This window comes from Mobula hypostoma, chromosome 3 (genome assembly GCF_963921235.1).
Source record: "Mobula hypostoma chromosome 3, sMobHyp1.1, whole genome shotgun sequence".
Taxonomy (NCBI): domain Eukaryota; kingdom Metazoa; phylum Chordata; class Chondrichthyes; order Myliobatiformes; family Myliobatidae; genus Mobula; species Mobula hypostoma.
The window spans coordinates 173,806,868-173,828,919 of record NC_086099.1 but is presented as its reverse complement, the minus strand read 5'-3'; the positions used below and the strand labels follow the sequence as shown (position 1 = coordinate 173,828,919).

At 40.2% G+C, this 22,052-nt stretch overlaps 1 protein-coding gene across 3 annotated transcripts in view; it reads left to right on the top strand.

Moving 5' to 3' along the window:
• cdk14 (cyclin dependent kinase 14) overlaps positions 1-22,052 on the top strand; it is a 648,395-nt gene that overhangs the window by 263,646 nt on the left and 362,697 nt on the right. For all 3 annotated transcript variants that reach the window (XM_063044119.1, XM_063044121.1, XM_063044120.1), the window contains one exon: positions 5,401-5,463. In XM_063044119.1, coding sequence (XP_062900189.1) covers positions 5,401-5,463 — 63 coding nt within the window. The remainder of the gene's footprint in view (positions 1-5,400; positions 5,464-22,052) is intronic.

The following is a 22,052-nucleotide window of genomic DNA, read 5'->3' as shown; positions in this document are numbered from 1 at the left end:
GGAAGCAGGGAAGTATTAATTCAGAAAAATCAGTGCTCGCTTATTCAGAATTAATCTAGAAATCAATCTACATGACTGTGGGAGTCAATTCCTTACTGACCCATGGAAAAGCCATTAAATAAATGCCACCATAAGTCAGGCAGAGCCCTCTTGTGATGTGAGCATATCAGGCTACTAGAAGGTTTGTACTTATAAAAGTAGGAAATGGACCAGCCCACCAATGTATAAATGCTTCTTTCAGGGAGTTACTTGTGAGTAAAATGCATGAAGACTGAGAAAGGCTGATTTATATCAAAGAAGGCATTAGTGGACTGTTGTGCACTATATTTTGCTACCTTTGCTATTTTGCATGAATTCAGCAGATTACCTGAGTGGAAGGACACTCATTATCATTGCATTTTGCCTACATAGAAAGTTCAAAGTAAATTCATTATCAATGCACTTATATGTCACCACATACTACCCTGAGATTCATTTTCTGGCTGGCATTCACAGGTGAACAAAGTAATATAATGCAATCAATGAAAAACTACACACAAACAAACACTAATAAGCAACAATGTGCAAAAGACAAAAGTATGCAAATAGAAGAAAAATGTAATAATAAATAAACAAATATGTAAATAAATAATATTGAGAGCATGTGTAGAGTCCTTCAAAATGAGTCCAATAGCGCTCAATGCTGAGGGGAGTTATGTGATCCATACTGGTTCAGGAACCTGCTGGTTGAAGGGTAATAACCGTCCTTGAATCTGGTGTCGTGGGACCTAAGGCTCATGTACTTCCTTCTCAGTGCACCAGTGACAAGAGAGCATGGCCTGGATGGTGGGGGTCCTTGATGGTGGATGCTGCTTTTTTGTGGCGGTGCTCTTTGTGGATGTGCTCAGTGGTGGGGAGGATTTTCCTGTGACAGACTGGGCTGTATCAATCACTTTATATAAGATATTCTATTCTTGGGCATTGGTGTTTCCATAGCAGCGCATGATGCAACCAGTGAGGATGCTCTCTACTGTGCATGTATAAAAGTTCGTCAAAATTTTAGATGAAATGCCAAATATGCGCTAACTTCTAAGAAAGTAGAGGTGCTACTGTGCCTTTTTTGAAATTGCATTTGTATGATGGTCCCAGAACAGATTTTCTGATATGATAACACCAAGGATTTAAAAATTACTGACCTTCCCTGCCTCCGATTCACTAATGAGTACTGACTCATGGAGCCCCAGTTTCTTCCTCCTGTAGTCAGTAGTCAGCTCTTTGGTTTTGCTGACATTAGATGAGAGGTTGTTGTAGCACCATTCAACCAGATTTTCAATCTCCCTCTTACATGCTGAATTGTCACCACTTTGATGCAGCCAACAACAGAAATACCTGTCTTCCCATTGCAACACCTTGCTGGTTTGTAAAATAATTTTGTGATTTCTTCCACTATCGAAGTCCAAATCATTTTAACATTCTCATGGGCAAACCTTCCATAAATCAGAAATTTACCTACTGCTGATTTGAAGCATTTTTTGTCCTGTTTTATGTTCTGTTCAATTTAAAATAATTTTCCAGATTTTCATCTCCCTTTAATATATATGAGAAAGCTTCAGATATCTATTTTAACAGCTTAAAATGGATCTTACCACTAGCACCATTTTCTCCTCATCCTTTTCAGCCTTATATCTCCCTCATTCCACCCGCCTCTCCCAGGCACTTTCATCTGCAGATGAAGGAGGTCCAACATTTGCCCCTATACCTCCCCTGTTACCACCATCCAGTGACCTAAAGCAGCCATTCCAGGCATGGCAAAGATTCGACTGCGCCTCCTTGAACCTCTTCTACCACACTTGGTGCTTCCAATGTGGCCTCTTCGACATCATTGAGACCAGACGTAGACTAAGTGACTGATCTACAGAGCATCTACAGTCTGTACACAGTAGTTAAACTGAGCTCTGAGTTGCATGTCCTTTTAACTCTCCTTCCTGTTCTCATTGTGACCTCTCTATCCTCAGCATTCTCTATCACGAAGCTGAAGCCCAACTTAAAATAGGGAATGAATGATTTATGATCCACCAAACTAATGGTATAAAGATTGACTTTTCCAATTTCAGGTAGCCTTTAGCTCCTGTGTTGTCTTCCCTCCCAAACCCCCTATCCCCACTGCCTGTCTGTCTGTTCCCCTGATCCATCACTGATCTTTCCATTTTTGTCCCCTTTCTAATACTGCCATTCCCTCCTGACCCCAATACCCACTTGCATCCCCTCCCCATCCTGTTTCTATTCACCTCTTACCATGCATTTTGCCCACTGAATTCCTTCTGCCTTTTCATCTCTCCCTTAATGGATTCCTATTTTCACCTTCCTTACTTATCGGATTCTAGTACTACTAACCTTTATGTTCTTGCTTATCAGCCTCCTAGATGTCTCCACCTTCACCCTCGTCTTCTCCCATCTACCTTGATCTGCCCTTTGTTTTTTTATCTGTCTTCACTTATCATCCACCCGTCTCTGTCCCTCAGTGTTACCCCACACCCTCCATTATCTGGCTCAATCTGGCCATCATCCTTCAGCTATCCCCAGTTCACCAATCACCCCACCAGCCCCTGTCTCAGCAGTGCCCTCTCCTCTTTATGCTGGCTATCTTCCCTCCCTGCTCTCGGCCCCGATGCAGAATTTCGATCTGAAGTGTCAGCAGTACCTTTCTCCAACACAGATGCTGCTCAACCTGTGCAGGGTTCCTAAACCAGATTAAAACCATTTTCTGTGCTTTCCCCAGGCCCTGATCTCTAGTACTGGGGATCTCTATATTCCCAATGAGTGAATGTTGCTTTTTTTGTTCTAGGTGAAAAATTCAACATGTCCTTGGAATATTTCCTGTAAAGTACTAGTCAGGATAATTTAGGATGGATTATCAATATTGTATGGCACAGTAGTGTGATTAATTGATTGCATTCATAACCTTTAAAAGGCACATACACACTAAAAAAATGAGACGATTAAGATTATGAATGAAATGTACCTTTTCCATTTATCAAAATCTTGATATATTTCTGTGTTTTTTTAAGAGTAATAGACTATCTTTTGCTTTTCATTAATATAGCAGTTAGCAATTTAGCAAACAAATTACATATAATGAGCTCTTTTATATTAACTTCTGACATGTAATTATGGAAGTAATAGACTTCACTAATTGGAGTATTAAGGCCTTTTAATAAGTTTGTTGTGCTTCACAATGTCATGCATGTGAATTTGTTAGGTTTAAATGCATTTGCTCTATGATGGTAGACTTGCATTGTTCGTGTTGCAGGATGAATTGTAACAATTGTGTGTGTATGTGGGGGGGGGGAAGATGGTGTGGGAGCATGGGGTTAAATTTATTTTTGTTTGGATTCAGATCTTATTTTAACCGTGAAACCGTTAAGTCTGAAATCTGAATTACCTTATTTGTGAAAAGTTTGCTGTCTGTATTTGATCTGAAAATTCATAAGTTACAAACAAAGTTTAACAAAAACAGCAGTTAGTTGACACCCACAATGAAAGCTGAAAATGTTGTAAACGTTCAGCAGGGCATTCAGCACTTATGAAAACAAAGATGATTCAGGTCAAAGACTCTTTGTTGGAACTGGAAAGTTGACAAAAGGAGCTTGTTTTAAGTTCAGAGAAGTTGGAGAGAGATGGGTAGGACAAAGGGAATATCTTTGGTCATACAAGGATGGGGTTGCTGCATTAACTGTTGTTTCAGTAGCTGTCTGGTTGGTAGATTAATAAGGGCATGATGAGAAAGAGCAAACTCACAAATTGTTAAAGGTGTGAAGTAGACATCAGGGTGGTTACTAAATCCTAAAACCAAAAGGACGCTGGAAATACCTAGCAGATTGAGCAGTGTCCATTGAGTTAATATTGTTGAATAACCGTAGAGCAGAACTTACCAGGTCTGATAAAAAAAAAAACAAAAAAATGTCTGGAATTGCTGAATTTGACTTTGAGTTTCAAATGAATACATAAACCCATTTCCCCAGAGGAAACTTGTGTCTGTTAATGAGAATTAAATTGTATATACAGTCGTTCTATAATTTTCCAAATGCATAGACAAAAATTAGTGTTGCATTAGAGTACTCACGAGCAGAAAAAAAAGAGACATTATATTTTATAAGTATGTAAAATGGTCACCATGAATAGTATTGGTAGAATCTGGTGTAAGGTGAAAGGGAAATGGGGAAGATAGTTTACAGAGAAAATTAGTAGGGAAAGGAATTACTTTCCTTTAGAAAGGGAATTCTGCAGCCACTTCTGGTGCATACTTGTACAAACACAGTTGGTGATGCCTTGCTCCCCACAGCATGTGCTGTTCCAGTGCTGCTTCAGTGTCAGCGAATGAACAAAAAGTAGCAAGAATTCCTATCTTTGCTAACTAATCTGACAGACATAAATATGGATATGTTGTACCTTACAGAATGAGCCGTGACTGTGCTTTTTAAGTAGCCATACTCCATAACGTCATTTTTAAAGTTAAAAAGAATTGCCAGTAGTTCAGCTTTTGACAGTAGATCAGTTTCGACGTAAATGTTGGAGTCAAACACCAGTTATTTTTTAGGTATATATAAAATGACTAAATCATTTATACAAGGCTTTTTAACTTGTTGGTTTGCTGCACACAAAAATTCTTCAATGTGGCCAGATCCTGGAATCGCCTCTGACTTAAGTATGAAAGGATTTGGCATTGAGAAGGGTGAATGTCAAATGATGCAGATCAGTTATTTTTAAGATGAGACTGGACTGCAAAATCCAGGTCCAAGGTCATTGTATTGATGAGAGATTTTTCCCAATGATAAAAATGTGTGCAAATATTGCAGGTTGTTAGATGCAGTATATCTCTTACCACTCTTTACATTTCTGGATATTTCTAGCATAACTAGAATGGTAGAGCCAGGTGCTGCGTATCTCATTATTGCATTGAGGCATTCCATGTCTGGTTTCTATGATCAGAACATATTTTTAAAAATACCTGATATTCAGTGATCTTATTCTCTCACAAGATTTTGGGAACTTTTTTTTACTGCTTTTCAATTCCCATTTTCTTTAAATAGTAGTCTGACTTTCAACTAATAGTCCTAATGAGGAAAATAAGCTTGGCATTTAAAGCAGTACACCTCCAAATACAGTATTTCTACAAGCAAAAGCTTGCTATTGAAACCTTTGCATGAATTAATTCTGCACAAAGATCCCTTCATGATCATTGGAAAACACAAGATAAAAGTTTGTAACTGCAGATTAATGAATATATTCAACTTAGTCAGAAAGATTCAAAGCTAGTTAAATAATTAAGCCAGACTGCTTGTAATATAAGTTGAAGCTGTTAAATTATTGAATGACTGATACATGTTGAATAATTCTCCTTTCCTCTCTCCATTGATCTAGCATACAGATTTATGTCAGTACATGGATAAACATCCAGGAGGACTACACCCCGAAAATGTGAAGGTAAGAAATGTACTTACCGCACTGATATGGGGACTTGTCCAGAAGCCATGTGTCATCTGCACAATTTGGCTGTGAGTGTTGGTGAACTACATATCGTGGGGTATACCAAAACCAAGCTCAAATAGTACACAGCCAAGACTCACATGCAGGTAAATATTGATCAGAACAGAAGAGTTTTTTTTCCTCTTACCACTCTGGGTATAGAGATAGATTTGTCAAAACTTCAGTTGCATCAGTTAACGTGGTACGTACTACAGTTTTAACCGAAACGTTAGTCATTTGGTCAACACACTTTTCTTGATTTAACGGACAATTGGTTTCATCTCATCTGAGAGATCCCTTTACTTTGTTCATGTTTGGGCAAAGGTGTGGAACAGATTTAGTCTAGGCAGAATTAAAACTGAGTATAATTGAGCAGGTGATACTGTGCAATTTCATTATAGTCAACTATTCCTTTCATCAGTGTGATGATTGAAAGTCAGTGGTAATTGGCTGGATTATGTTTGTCTTTGTTTCAGTGAACAAAGTGTGCATTGGATTATTTTACACTTCATAATATAAGTACCTGTGCTGTGTCTGTGTTTGCATTAGGTGCGGGTTTTTCTGGAGTCTTTAATACTGCAGTTGAAATATTGGGCCAAGTACATTTTGTTTTCGGTTGTAAATTTGTGTACACTGAATTGAATTATCCGTGATGTCATGGGGAAGATGAGATAAGTCATCCTCTCAGAAATTCTGACTGAGGCATTTTTGGAAAACTGCCTTGCATTTTATATTTGGGCTTTGAAATCCATTATTGTTGAGATGGGAATATTCATCTAAACTCTATCCCAGTGAAAAAACTCTGATAGTCCAGTACCCTTTGCAATTTTAGTCGTGCTAGTCCAGCACCGTGTTTTCTTGGCTGTTGGTCCTATTAATAGCTAAAACGCATGTTTTTTAGTTTTGTTTTTACATGCTATACAGTACTGTAATACATTTTCAAGTGGAACATGTGAGTGCAAAGGGAGTGGTAAAATACACAGGCCCTCCGGCTCTGCTTGTAACCCACCCATCCATGTTCCAGCTCCCTAGTGTGTTGGAACCGCACCCTGACTCCATCTACACACATGGCTCATGGTCTGGATCTCAGCTCTGGCCACACACCTCACTTACATTTGAGAATATTCCAGGTTAATGAATGAGTTGGATGACAAATCATGGGGATTTCCAGCGATCGTTTGCTAGTTATCATCAACTTAACTGTTGAGTTGCACACAAACACTTACATCTGGTGTTATCACAAACAAGCAAAAGTGTTAGCAGGCCTGTAAAACTTCAATCAGGTTGTTCTTTTCATTGCATGACGTTTCTTTGGTTCAATTTACATGTCCAGGCCTGTATAGGAGATGTACCGTGTTGGCCTGTCACACCTATTATAGATGGTCGTAGTTTGGAAGGTTGGACAGATGTAACAGTTAAAAAAGTAGGAAGGAAGAAATCATTGGAATATAAGATAAAGCTAGTAAAGAATATAGAGACAGTAAGAGTGTCCAAGGATAAGGAGAAGATTATTGGTCCTGTAGAAAATGAGTGTGGGGAGTTAATAATTGAAAAGCAGATGGTAGAGGAATTAAATGGCTATTGTCTTTTGTGTTCTCTTCAGAGGACACAAGTAACATTTCTGAAATAAAGGAATTAGGAATCTGAAGGGATGGAAAAACTTAGGGAAATTGCAGTCAACAAAAGAGAGGGCATACAAGGAAGCCAGAGCTAGTGGGAAGGTAGAAGATTGGGGAGTTTTTTAAAATTTGCGGAAGGAAACTAAGAAGGTCATTCAGAAGGAAAAGATGAATTGTGAAAGGAAACTGGTGACTAATATCAAGAAGCTTTTTTAAAAAGTATATAACGGGTAAAAGAGAGTCGGGGGTAGATATAGGACCAATACAAAATTACGCTGGAGAAATTGTAATGAGAGATGCAGAGCTGGCAGAGGAACTGAATATGTGTTTTGCATTAGTCTTCACAGTGGAAGACATCTGCAGTACAGGTGTCCCCCGCTTTTCAAACGTTTGCTTTATAAACCTCGCTGTTACGAAAGACCTATATTAGTTACCTGTTTTTACTAACAGAAGGTGTTTTCACTGTTACAAAAAAAGGCAGCGTGTGATAAAAGGCAGTGTGCGCCCTGAGCAGCCAAGCTCCTCCCCCGGATTCAGAACGGCATTCCAGCCGGCATTGCTTAAACATGTGCCTGTGAGCAGCCGTTTGCAGGATGAGTCCTAAGGTATTGGAAAAGCCTAAAAGAGCTCATAAAGGTGTTACACTTAGCGTAAAACTAGACATAATTAAGCGTTTTGATTGTGGTGAACGAAGTAAGGATAAAGTGAGTTTCGCTTGTGGAAGTTGAGGAAGATAACGTTGAAGAGGTTTTGGCATCCCATGACCAAGAACTGATAGATGAAGAGCTGATGCAATTGGAAGAGGAAAGGATAACAATCGAAACTGAATGCAGTAGCGCAGCAGTCCCCAACCACCGGGCTGCAAAGCATGCGCTACCAGGCTGCGAGGAAACGATATGAGTCAGCTGCACCTTTCCTCATTCCCTGTCATGCCCACTGCTGAGCTTGAACGCAAACGAGGTCATTACCCGCGTGTCATCCATGTCAGCGCGGGAGGGAGATCAACTCCTCGAGCTTGCAAATGACAGCGGGCTGAAAAGTATGTTTGACATAACATCTCTGCCGGCATTCTGGATCAAAGTCAAGGCTAAATATCCTGAGATAGACACGAAAGCACTGAAAACGTTGCTTTCATTTCCAACATTTTTCTGCAAAGCGGAGTTTTCTGCAATGAATGCAATGAAAACTAAACTGCGGAACAGACTGGACATAAGGAACCCCCTTCGAGTATCGCTGTCTCCCATCACCCCTCGATGGCACCATCTTGTTGCAGGGAAACAAGCCCAGGGCTCCCACTGATTCAGCGATATTGGTGTGTTGCAATGATTTTATATGTTCATATGGGGAAAATGTGTGCTGTGTTTTTAATATCCAAATGTTACTTAAAATGTTATGATGCTATTGACTTACTTGTATAACCATATAACAATTACAGCACGGAAACAGGCCATCTCGGCCCTTCTAGTCCGTGCCGAACGCTACTCTCACCTAGTCCCACCGACCTGCACTCAGCCCATAACCCTCCATTCCTTTCCTGTCCATATACCTATCTAACATTTCTTTAAATGATAATATCGAACCTGCCTCTACCACTTCTACTGGAAGTTCGTTCAACACTTACTTCAAGCTCCCCTGTCCTGTCCTCCCCTGATAATTGACTTATTGCTATATTCATGCGAGGAAAATATGCGCTGTATGTTTAATGTTAAATTCGTTAGATAAATTATTTTAGAAACGAAATTGAGTGTATTAACCACTTATCAACTACATTCCGGTCGTGATTAACACCCCCCCCCCCCCGAACAGAATCGCCAAAAACGATTTGCAGGAAAAAAAATCGGCTGGTACATGCATGCGCAGGTCACGCATACAGACTGGTGCCCACGCAAGGCTTCATGGTCATTGTAGTCTTTCTCTGGGTAAACACAACGTATTTGACTGCTACTCTTGTCCGTTGGCAACCCTGCCACCCCCCCCCCCCCCCAGGGTCAGCCGGTCCGCAAGAATATTGTCAATATTAAACCGGTCCGCAGTGCAAAAAAGGTTGGGGACCTCTGCAGTAGCGAACAGACCGAAAGTAAAGTCGTCCTGGAACTGAACGTGAAGCAACTGTGTGAGATTTTCACTGCAATTGACAACAATGATTGCAGAAAAGTAGGACTTTAATTTTGAAAGGGTATGTCGGTTTAGGGTATTTTTGCAGGATAGTTTGAATGCTTACAAGGAACTGTATGAAAGAAAACTGCACGAGGCTAAGCAGTCAAGCATGCTGTCGTTTTTCAAGCCTACCACATCAGCCACAGCAGACGACAAACCTCAACCTTCGACATCAAGGCAGGCACAGATAGAAGAAGATGACCTGCCTGCCCTGATGGAAACAGACGACGATGAGATGACACCCTAGTGTCCCACCACCCCAACCTCCGGGCCGCGGATCGATACATTGCTGTGGAGAATGCAGCAGCAGCCGGGACGCACCCAGCACATCTTTAAGAAAAGAGCCGAAATAAACTAATTAATTAGGTGCTGCCCGGCACATAAATGTCAGCGCAGATCAGAGGCAACGCAATTCGCAATCGCCTCTGACCTGGGCCGACATTTATGTGCCGGGCGGCACCTAATTAATTACCATGTAATTTCGGCTTTTTTCTTAAAGATGTGTTGGGTGCGTCCCAGCTACCGCTGTACCGCTGCATGCTTCACCGATCGGTGTTGGTCGGCGGCCCGGAGGTTGGGACCACTGCACCACCCCAACCTCCGACGACTCAGTCTAACACACTATCATCAGTGTGCTCTGCGCTGTCCCAATTCCGGTAAGTGATACTACACTGTACATAAATTATTTCTACTTTATATAGGCTGTGTATTTTTACGTGTTATTTGGTATGTTTTGGCAGCTTCATAGCTTAAAGGTTACTGGGGAGAGTGTTTCTGCCGAGAGCGCTTGCGCTGTGTATCTGCCGAGAGCGCTTGCGTGAGATTTTCGCTACGGAGAACAGTGCGGCAATGATTGTAGAGAAGTATTTCTACTTTATATAGGCTGTGTATTTATCATTATCATTCCTGCTTTTACTATATGTTACTGTTATTTTAGGTTTTTTGCATTATTTGGCATGATTTGGTGGGTTTTTTGGGGTCTGCAATCGCTCACAAATTTTTCCCATATAAAGAAATGGTAATTGCTTCTTCGCCTTACGTCATTCCGGCTTACGGACTGTTTCATAGGAACACTCTACCTTCGGATGGCGGGGGATACCTGTATACTGGACACTCAAGAGTGTCAGGGAAGTGAAGTTTGTGCAGTGAAAACTACAACTGAGAAGGTGCTCAGAAAGCTTAATGGTTTGAGGGTGGATAAATCTCCTGGACCTGATGGAATGTACCCTCGGGTTCTAAAGGAAGTAGTTGGAGAGATTGCAGAGGCATTAACAATGATCTTTCAAGAATCAATAGATTCTGGCATTGTACTGGATTACTGGAAAATTGCAAATGTTACTCTGCTATTTAAGAAGGGTGGGAGGCAGCAGAAAGGAAACTATAGAACTGTTAGTCTGACATCAGTGGTTGGGAGGTTGTTTGAATTGATTGTTAGGGATGAGATTACGGAGTATCTGGAGGCACATGACAAGACAGGCCAAAGCCAGCACGGTTTCCTGAAAGGAAAATCCTGCCTGATGAACCAACTGCAATTCTTTGAGGAAATTACAAAGGGGGTAGACAAAGGAGATGCAGTAGACGTAGTGTACTTGGATTTTCAGGAGACCTTTGACAAGGTGCCGCACATGAGGCTGCTTAGCAAGATAAGAGCCCGTGGAATTACAAGGAAGTTACTAGGGTGGGTGGAGCATTGGCTGATTGGCAGAAAACAGAGAGTGGGAATAAAGGGATCCTATTCTGGCTGGCTGCCAGTTACCAGTGGAGTTCCACAGGGGTTGGTGTTGGGACCACTGCTTTTTACGATGTATGTCAATGATTTGGACTATGGTATTAATGGATTTGTGGCTAAATTTGCCGATGATACAAAGATAGGTGGAGGAGCGGGTAGTGTTGAGGAAACCGAGAGCCTGCAGAGAGACTTAGATAGTTTAGGGAAATGGGCAAAGAAATGGCAAATAAAATACAATGTTGGGAAGTGTATGGTCATGCACTTTGGTGGAAGAAATAAACGGCAGACTATTATTTAGATGGGGGAGAAATCAAAATGCAGAGATGCAAAGAGACTTGGGAGTTCTTGTGCAGGACTTTGTCATAATATTTCTGGAAAATAAAAGTTCATGGTGTACAAAATAAAGTAGAAGATTGGCTGGTGAATAGGAAACAGAGTAAGAAGAAAAGTGATTTTTTTTCCCCTCGTTGGCAGGAAGCAGAGAAGGAAGAAAATTGACTTTATCATTGGCAATACAGAACGAATCGTGTCCCAGGAGCCTCAAATTTTTACAATTTATATAAATAATTTGTGTTCTGTATTTACTATTTCAATAATATTTGAGTAATCTTGTGTGTGTGTGTGTGTGTGTGTGTGTGTATATATATATATATATATAGTTTGATTAAGCATTCTTCATTTAAATAATTCATTAAGAGTTATATGTATAAATATGTTAATTGCATACGTCACATTCACGCCTTGCTTAAAGTAAACTGAAAGGTAGACCTGTCTTCTTTTGAACTATTTTTAAAGTTACAAAAACATAACGATTTGGATGAAGGTATACTTGCTAACTGTGTTGATAAAGCAAAGGTAGATTCAAAAGTAAAAAAAATGCTGACGATATAAGGAGGGCACAAAAAGATGTGAATGTGTTAAATGTGGACAAAATCTGGCAAGCAGCATAATGTAATAAACTATGGGGCAGTCCATTTTGATAGGGATATTTAAAAAAAACATATTTCTAAATGGCAAGAGGTTGTAGCGCTTTGGGATGCAGAGGAATCAGGGCACCTTTCCATAATTCACTTAACTATGTATTTGTTTATTGAGAGGGAAATGGAATGCAAAAGTATAGCATTTGTGAGAACATATCTGCTCTTTGTATCGCTATTGATCTTACTTTAGAAAGGATGGTAATGCATAAGAGGCAGTTCAGAGAAAGCTTACTAGACTAGTAACTGGAATGAGGGCTCACATTGGCTAAGTTGGCTGAGTCCAGTGGCTTGCATTGGACTGCTTGAGCTTTTATCTGCTGAACATGACAACAGACCTGCTTGAACCATTTAAGACTCTGAGAGGTCTTGAGAAGGTGGATGTAACTAGAATCCACTTGGCACAATTTCTGAAGTGCCACAGGAGGGGTGTGGGACAGGTGGCAGAAGAGGAGTACCAGGGCCAGGGGCTGGCACAGGTGCAGACACACCCAGCCTTGAGACACCAGGTATGATCATTTGATTCCAAACAATTGGTTTGTTAATCGTTACAGAATGTCTCCCCCGCTTTTCCCATCCATAATTTCCCTCACCCTGCGCCCATCCCACTCACAGTCCGCAACTGGGACCTGTATCAGAATCAGGTTTATCATCACTCACACACGTCATGAAATTTGTTTTTTTGTCTTGTAGCAGTGATACAGTGCAATACATAAAATTACTACAGTACAGTGCAAAAGTCTTAGGAGCCCTATCTATATACATACATATACTGAAGACTTTTGCACAGTACTGCAGAACTTTTGAGCTTTGAGCTTTGAACCTAGAACCTAGAACTTTGAATCTGGAACCTAGAACTTGGGATCAGAGTTTAGAAATAAGGGGGTGCCTTTTTCAGTCAGAGCTGAGGAGCAATTACCTCTCTATGTATTGTTAGTTGTTGGGATATTCTTCACAGGGTGGTGGAGGCGGAGTCTTTCATTATTTTTAAGATGGGGATAAATAAGTAAACAATAAGCAAAGATATACACAAATATTGAGGTGAAGTTGCTATATGATCACTTTGATCGTATTACGCGACCAAGTAGGCATAAGAGTCACGTGGTATACTCCTGTTTGTAACGTGTATGTTTACATTTTGTTGTACACTCTTCTTGGTTCCTGGCCTGTGTTTTATAATATTGCCATTAAAACTGCATGATAAGGCAGGAGAGGTACAACTGACCTTGGGTTGTAAGAAGTTTTTACATAGCGAGTTATCCAGATAGGAAGAGAAGGATAATAGGAAAAACCATGACAGGGTGACTTTTGTTCAATGTTGATTTCATTGTCCTTCTCAAAAGATGAAGTTATAAACTTATAATCAGTTTTTCTTCAGCAAGGGACAGATGTTCAGATAATCTGGGGAACAATGTGGTTTGCAATTTTTTTGTTTTCCACATGAAATTCCAAGGCCAGTTATGCATTGACTTGTATTTTTGTTCTCTAAAGACACTGAACATCTCAAGGGAGGCAGCTTGGCTAATAGAGCTGCCAGCGATTCATCTTCTCGTGCCTTGAGTGGCTGGCTGCGACTGTCACACATGGACAAATGTAGGACTGGAATGTGACAGCAGGGCATAAGGGAGCCTGTTACTGATGACATTTGCTCAGCTTCATATTCCATTTCATTGAGTGAAGTTGAAGTGTGATTTTAAAATATGTAAACGGCCCCAGTGATGCACTTACGATTCTTCTTATGATTTGGAGAAAATTGTCGGTATTTTTGTTTTTTTTGCTGCACTAGCCAGAATTGAGATGCAATTTATTTCTTGATACTCTTTCCGCTGATAAAAGCCTGACTAGTAGATGATCTCGCATTGAATTTGAGACCTGGAGAATGTAGTGTTTCCACACATATTTGCACAAAGACAGATGACAGAAGTAGGAAAGAAAGTTGAGAGTAATGACTTGAATATGCATTTACTGTTGGTTTTGATAGCAGGAGGTGATGAATATGTACTTTTTAATTTAATGAATATGCGTTAAAGGATGAAAATCTGTAAGTGATCGTATGGAGAGGACGTGTGGAAAAAGACAGTTTAAAGATAGGGAACAAGTGCCGTATGTATGCATGCATAATGGTAACTGTGTGATATAAATCATACCTCTAAAATATTTATACTTTATTATATACTTTCTCTGTAGCTGTAACAGTACTCCACCTTCTGTTGTTTTCTCTTGCACTACGTCTGTGTACTGATGTGCATTGATGGGATGCAAAACAAAGTTTTTCACTGTATCTCAGTTCATGTGACAATAATAAATGAATTTATAAATTTAAATCTAAAATTGTTGAAGTTGTTCCCTGCTTAGTATCACCAATTTTATAAACTGAGTTTTCCCTTGCCTTTTCCTGAACAATGTCGACAGCTGTGTCCTGTGAGAACCTATATTGACCATCCACCCTCATCATAAAGCAACACAACCTTCATCACCTACCGGATGTCCTGTTTATCTGCCATCTACAGCATAGGCTTCCATATCAACTCCCAGCTCTTTGAAATGTTCCTCGTGGCTCCTGGCTCGTCTCTCTGTGGAGGATCAATCTATGGCAAATTAATATTTAATGTGTGCTTTTACTGATCAAGGACTTCAGTTTCTTGAAAATGCTGCTACTTCCTTGATTTTTTTACCGAAGTGGAGTGAGAGGACTGGACAGAGCAGGTGGGGTCATGGGTGCCAGTAAAATTGGTGACTGGAGAAGATGTCAACTGTTGACAGGAAAGAAGGTGAAAATAAAGAAAGATATGTCGAGGTGCCATGTTTTCATTGCCATAATATCTATAATGTGGTTACAGAATTTTCAACTGTTTTAATATGACACATTGAAGAAAACAATAATAAACAGTAATGTGCAATATACAACATGCTGAAGAAACTGTACAAGCCAGGCAGCATCTATGGAGGTGAATAACTTTAACTTGTGCCATCTCCATCAGGATCTCGCCAGTAGCACATCCTGCCCCTATGCCACCTCTCTTACCACCTTTCAGGACCAAAATAGTCCTTCCAGGTGAAGGGACACATCACCTGTGAGTATTTCAGGTTTATCTATTGTATCTTGTGTTCGTGGTGTGGCTTCCTCTACATTGGTGAGACCCGATGCACATTGGGATACAGCTCTGTTGAGTCCTTTCACTCTGTCCATCTCAAAAGGCAAAATCTCCCAGTGACCACCCATTTCAGTTCAACTTCCCATTCCCATTCCCATTCTGACATGCCTCGCTCACTTTCCACTTCTTGCTTCATCCCCTCCTCCCCCCCATCCATCTTCACCCTCATCTGTTCTCACCTATCATCTGCCAGCTGATATTCCTTCCCGTCCCGAAGGATTGACTGTTTATTCCCCTCCATTTTGTATGTGTTGCTCAAGATTTTCAGCATCAGCAGAATTTCTTGTTTACCAATAATGTATCATGCTGGAGCAAGCCATTGAATTAGTTAGGAATGCAGAGTAAGTAAAAGTCAGAAGTATCCATTTCCCCTTTCATAAATTCTGTGCACACTAGCAGGAAATCTGTATCCAAAATATAATGGTGATCATTTGCTGAATATATTGCAAATTGATAGATTTTTAAATATTAAGGGAGTGAAGCGATATGAGGTTGATGGAGGAAAATGACGTTAAGGTAAAAATGTTGAGCTCTGGAGAAGACACAAGGGGTCAAACGTCCTTCGTTTTTCTTTTTCTTATTTTCCATTGTTATGTTGAATTGATAAATTTGCATTCAGTGTGTTTATTTCCATTCTTATCATTTTTCCCTAAAATTTTAATATGCATATTTATTATTCATCGGAAAATCATTGATCTCTCTGGAGAATGAGTGCCTTCAAAGGTCTCTGAGATATTGTACCACAAAGACCCGTTCAGTCGTCCCTTTCTATCCTTCATCTGTGTCCTTCTCCCCATGTCTGTGAAAGGTTACTGTGTATTTAGTATGTTGATGTATTCTTGCACACTTTTATCTTTTTATTTCAAGAGGAATAGGATCATGGAAAAATAAATGGATAATTAAATATGAAAAAAAAACAAAAGATAGCAAGTGATACTTGACAGGTGTTTCTGTGCAAACATATAACATAAAAGCAATTATGCTGTAAAATGCACAGATTTTTGAGTGACAGGTGTGGAAACCATGGGGACATATCAAAGTTACTAACATTTGAATAGAGTATTTTCTATTGCTTTAATATGGAACAGATGAAAGAAAACAACTTGAATGTAATCACACTTATATAAAGTCTACCAAAGTTAACACTATCATAGGTTTAGGTTTACCACTGCCATAGGTTTTACACTTTCAAAGTAACTTTAGATTATGCTGCTGCAACTAATGAAATATTCTGAAAATTATTACATTTATGATGTGAGTATCTAAGTGTTTATGACCATAAGGATTTTGTCTATGCAGCACAAAATATTAGCTACGAATCCACAACTACTGTGTAATAAATAGTGAAGTGAATAAGGAAACACTTCCCGAAACAATCGGAAGCACGTAGAAACAAAATAAGCTGTGGTATTTGTTTTAGCACAGCTGAGTGGTGTAGCCTTTTGATCCCTACGCATTGTACCTCAGTCTGCTGCATTCTCACTGGATTGCAATCAGCACATTCAGTTTGCTTCGTGCTCATTCTTGGTGAATGCATGAAGTAATTGAGGAGCTCTGATATCTTCAGGAATATGTGTTTCTCTCGGGAAAGGCCTACAATTTGGTGTCGGTTGAGGGGTAAACTTGGAGAATATCTCCTACTCCATTCAGGTGGCCTTAAATCCAATAGTATGAATGCTGAATTTTCCAGTGTCAGGTTAACATACATACCCTGTGTTTCTTTTCATATCTACTTGTCCACCTACGTTTTCTCTCCATTTGTTTATCTTTTCTAGTCCTTCCCCCATCTCCCTTGTTACCTGCCATCTGCCCGTCCATCCTCACAGTCTCATTACAGCTATTGACTTGTATACCAACTGCCCTATCACTCCGGTACCTATTCCCTGTTTAAACCCTCATCAACAGCTCTAGCAAACGCAATGATATTCGTCCTCCTTGGGTTCAGGTGTAACCTGTCCTTTTTGTACAGGTCATACCTTCCCCAGAAGAGATCCCTATGTTGCAGAAATGTGAAACCCTATCCCCTGCACCACTTCCTCCGCCACTCATTCATCTGTACCATCATCCTGTTCCTGCGCTGACTAGCACGTGGTGCTGGGAGTAATCCAGAGATTACTGCCTTGGAGTTGCTGTTTTTCAGCTTGTCCCCTAACTCCCTATACTCAATGCACAGGACCTCTCGCTCCTTTGTACCCATATCATTGGTGCCAATGTGCACCGTGACCTCTGGTTGCTCACCCTCCCTCCTGAGAATCTTCTGCAGCTGCTCTGAGACATCCTGGAGCCGAGCACCCAGGAGGCAGCGCATCATCCTGGCTTCTCTTTCACGGCCATAGAATCTCCTGCCCATCTCCCTTACTATCGAGTCTCTTATCATTACTACTGTGCCTGTCTCTGCCCTTTGTGCTGAGCTTCAAACCGGTTGCAGTGGCAATGGCTTGGCTGCTGCTGCTGTGCCCTGGTGGGTCCCACCCCAAAGCAGTATCCAAAGGCTGAGGGGAATGGCCCAGCAGAATCCTCCATCGACTGGTTATTCCCCTTACTTCTCCTGTTGCTCACTCATCTACATCAGAAGCCTGCACTCTCAGTGTAGTAAGAGACTCATCTATGAGGTTTTCAGCCTCCCAGATGGTGGCTGCATCCAGCTCCAGTTCCTTGACCTTGTCAGCAGCTGAAGTTGGGTGTACTTCCTGCAGATGTAGTCATTAGGGAGACTGTGGGTATCCTGAAATCCCACATCTGACAGAAGCATTCCATTGTCTGAAGTACCATCCTGCCTACAGTTGTTACGCCTCTACCTTCTCAAACTTGTTTACTAACCTGTGCCTGTTCTTGCTGCAGCCTGTTGAGCCAAAGCCTGACCACTTTAACGCTGTTCCAACATCTTATCTAGTTATATTTGAAATACTCATTTGTGCTGTTTGACGGTTCATAAAAAGTTTGTAAAAAGGAATTAAGTTTTATTAACTAAATGATTATTTATATTGTATTCTTATACATTATCTTTTTTCCAATCAAACATGAACAAAAGGTAAATCCAGTCAGTTTGAATCATGGCTTTAAAAATAGTTTCCCTCTATCTTAAACATTTTTTCCAAGGATAATCTCAGAAGTTGGACTATGTTAATTTTTTTTTTACCTTGGTGCCTTTTTTTTAAACTGCACAGCCCAAAGGCGATACTTTTCAGAACTATTCTGACAAATAGGTTCATTTAAATTTTTGATTTTGCCTTTCATGGTGCAGAATTGCTGATTGATGACCATTATTTCCTCCTAGAGCAGAAGAGTGAGAAGGGAAATGAGTGGAAGATGGTGGGGGTTGCAAGGAGAAACATGCCATCTCTGAATGCCAAAGATAACAGACGTTTACAGTTGCACAAATATTTACTGTCCTTTCTAGATTTTCTTTGCTTTCCTAGGAGAATTAGGGAAATCTGCAGAGAGTTATTTTAAATTTGCATCAGGGATTTTTCTCTTGTATTGATTTTTCCAAATGATGTGTGACTACACCATGTTTGAATGATTTGGGCATAATAAATCACATTATCACCCTTTCAGTCTGAACACAGAAGAAAGAGACTTGTATTTATATCACGCCTGCCGTGTCCTTTCAGAAACCTTTATTTTCTATTAAGATCTTTTGAATTATTGCTACTATAGGCAGAATACCAGCCATTTTTGTCCAAGCTCTTTTACTACATTTAGTAGGCATTTAAACATGGATTTGAATGTAGAGGTACAACAGTGGATTTTAGTAAAGCATTCAGCATGTTACCTCATTCTGTACTCATCCAGAAGACTAAAATGCATGGCTTCCAAGTTGACTTAGCCAATTGGATTTAGAATTAAAGTTGCCTGTAGAAGACAGTGCGTCGTGGACTATCTTATTTTGGTTAAACACATTTGGTAAATGAGTTGTAATTTTATGGACAGAAAAGCATTCAATTCTATCTTGAGTTTTTATCATGGACAAGCAATTAGCCTTGTTGGATTATGTCTCACATGTGTTGACCATGGATGTTCCTTATTTCAGATTGCTAGGAAAGTGATAAGAATTTATAAATCTCCCTTTCTACAGCTCCTACACATTTATGAGAGATGCTGAGGCTCTGTTTAAAAAAAAATATGGAGGCATACAGTGCACATCAGTAATTGGGAACTAGTGAATCTCTTGACTACAATATGTGTTGGAATGAACTTAAGAGAGAGGTTAGGAGAGCTGAAAGAGGAAATAGAAGGATCTGGCAGCAAAAATAAGATAAAATCTTGAGAGATTTCATTGGCATATCAAGACTAAGTGTGCGGTTTTTGTCAATCTTAAATCTCATGGTCATGGATTAATACAGAACAGAAACGGGTCTTTTGGCCGAACTTGGAAAGTGGTTATTGTGGAACCATTGTTTAATTAGAATAGCAAAAACAAGTCAGGAAACTGTAGGTCTGTGAGTCTGTTATCGGTGATAGGTAAATTGCTGGAGGGGATTCTGAAGCAGAGAATCTATCAACATTTGGAGAGGCTGATTTGGGACAGTCAACATTGCTTTGTACATGGGAAGATGTGTCTGACAAGTCACTTGGAGTTCTTTGAGGAAGTAACCAAGAGGGTTGTTGAGGGTAGGATAGTAGGTGTTGTCCAGAAGGACTTTCGCAAGACCTTTGAGAAGATCCCTCGTGGCAGACTTGTCTGGAATGTTAGATCACATTGGATCTATGGGGAAGTAGTAGATTGGATTCATAATTGACTCAGTGGTATGAAGCAAAAGGTAATGGTCGAGGCTTGTTTCTCAGGCTGGAAGTCTATGTCTAGTGGTGTCACAGCGGTCAGTGCTGGGAACCACACTGGTTCATGGGGAGAGCGTACAAAAGCCTTACTGACAGTGCCAGAATTGAACTCTGAGCTCCAGAGTACTCCAAGCTGTAATAGCATCATGATCTGGTTTCCTCCCACAGTCCAATAAGGTACTGGTTCATAGGTTAATAGGTCATTGTAAATTCTCCTGTGATTGGGCTGGTGTTATATAGATGAGTTGCTGAATGGTGCCGCTCGTTGGGTCAGAAGGGCCCATTCTGCACTGTATCTAAATTAAAAATAAAATAAGTGAAAAGCATTTAGGGTGATAAACCAGGGTAGGATGCTGGTCGGTGGTACAGTGGCATTCACACCGGGCTTCGAGGTGAGTGGTTCCAGTTTTGAATCTGGCTGGCTCCCTGCACGCTTTCATCTGTGCTGGGTTGAACATCAAGCTAGCAACCCAGCCTCGTTAAAAAAAAAGACAAAAAATATTAAAGAAATGGCAATGTTGCTGCCTGATGCACCACAAGGTGTGGAAAGGACCAGGGTAGGATATCAAGTGACTGGAGCAGCATCTTCACGTAAAAGATGGTATGTATTTGGAATGAGTAGCCAGAAATGGTGATAGAGCCTGGCACATTATCAACATTTAAATGCTTTCAAGAGAAGTATAGGGAAGGGAGAGATTTAGATGACTACTGGGCAAACACAAGTTTGTTGGGCAACACAGTCGGCCTGCTCGAGTTGTGCCAGAGGGCTGTGACTCTATGCCTTTATCTGCAAAAGCCAGGTTGATGCCAAGTTTCAAAGGATGAGAAGGAGCTTCAAGACAGAATAGTTCTGGCCCAGGAGTTTTCTGGGGGTGTCCTGCAAAGAAGGCAATACCTTAGACACCTCAAAATTCATCTGCCTAAAACAAATGCAAATGCTTGAAATCTGTTTTTGTGTGGTGACTTTCAATTGTCAATAGATATCATCAAGTAGAGAGCTGGCAAAATGTGGAATTGGTGCTCAGAATACATTTACTGTAATGGTTACAATCATTTAGTAGTGGAACAGCAAGCACGAGGAGTTTCACTATGATGGCCAAGTAAAATTCAACAGAATACCAAGTCTGTCAAGTTCCATTAAAATTTACCAAATATGTAGAATAGCAGAAATTTAGCATGCATATTTAATTAAGGTTGAATCTTTTATAAAACTGCCATGCTGTCATTCCTTCATTGAGCTATTTTTGGTGTACAGTTTAAACATTTATGAAACACAAAAGGATCACTAGCTTTCTCCCTTGAACCTTGAGATCAGTGAAACTAAAGTTCTGCTTTCTGTTACTTACATGCAGGCTTCCCAATAACAAACACTGGCTATTTTGCTTTTGATTCAAAGGTGTTAATACTTTAGTGCCTTTTAAAGTAGAGAAAGAGTGAATTTGAAGGGATGAACCAAAGTCACAAATGTCTGGACCTGGAGCAGACCAAAGCTGCCACTTTCATTGTGAGAAGGTATTAAACTGGCCTTTTCCCATCAATCTCTTGTACTGTTTGCACTAAGCCTCAGTGTACTCTTCAGCAAGAAATTCTAGCCTTAAAATGTGCTGATCTGCAGTGTTGTCCAGTACAGCTCCTTAAGTGTTGTCCCGTGCTGCTCCTTAAGTGTTGTCCCGTGCTGCTCCTTAAGCTAGAAAATTAGTAAATGTCTGGGACACCAAAGGACATTTCACCAAGCCGATCTTCCAGCAGCAGATAATGTTTGTTTCATTCTGCATTTCTGGAAACTGCTCATAATGGAATCCTGCATCACAGCAATTCGGGATGAACCACAATGAAGCCATTGCATGGCTTTATTAAACAGTCATTCCAGAGAAGGCATGATCAAGTTTTTTTGAAAAAATCAGTAAATGGAAGGATTCATGGGTTCATAAAGAGTGAATAATAGGTGATAATAGTAAAAGAAAATCATAAATAGCTGACTATATTGGAAAGATTGACAAGTTTGATTACACAACGGGTAATTAGCTCATATATACTGAACTATTGGAACAGTATGTTGAAGCAAATGAAATGGCCAATGAAAAGTGAGTACCGATTTTGCTGAGTTCATTTGGTTTAAAAACATACA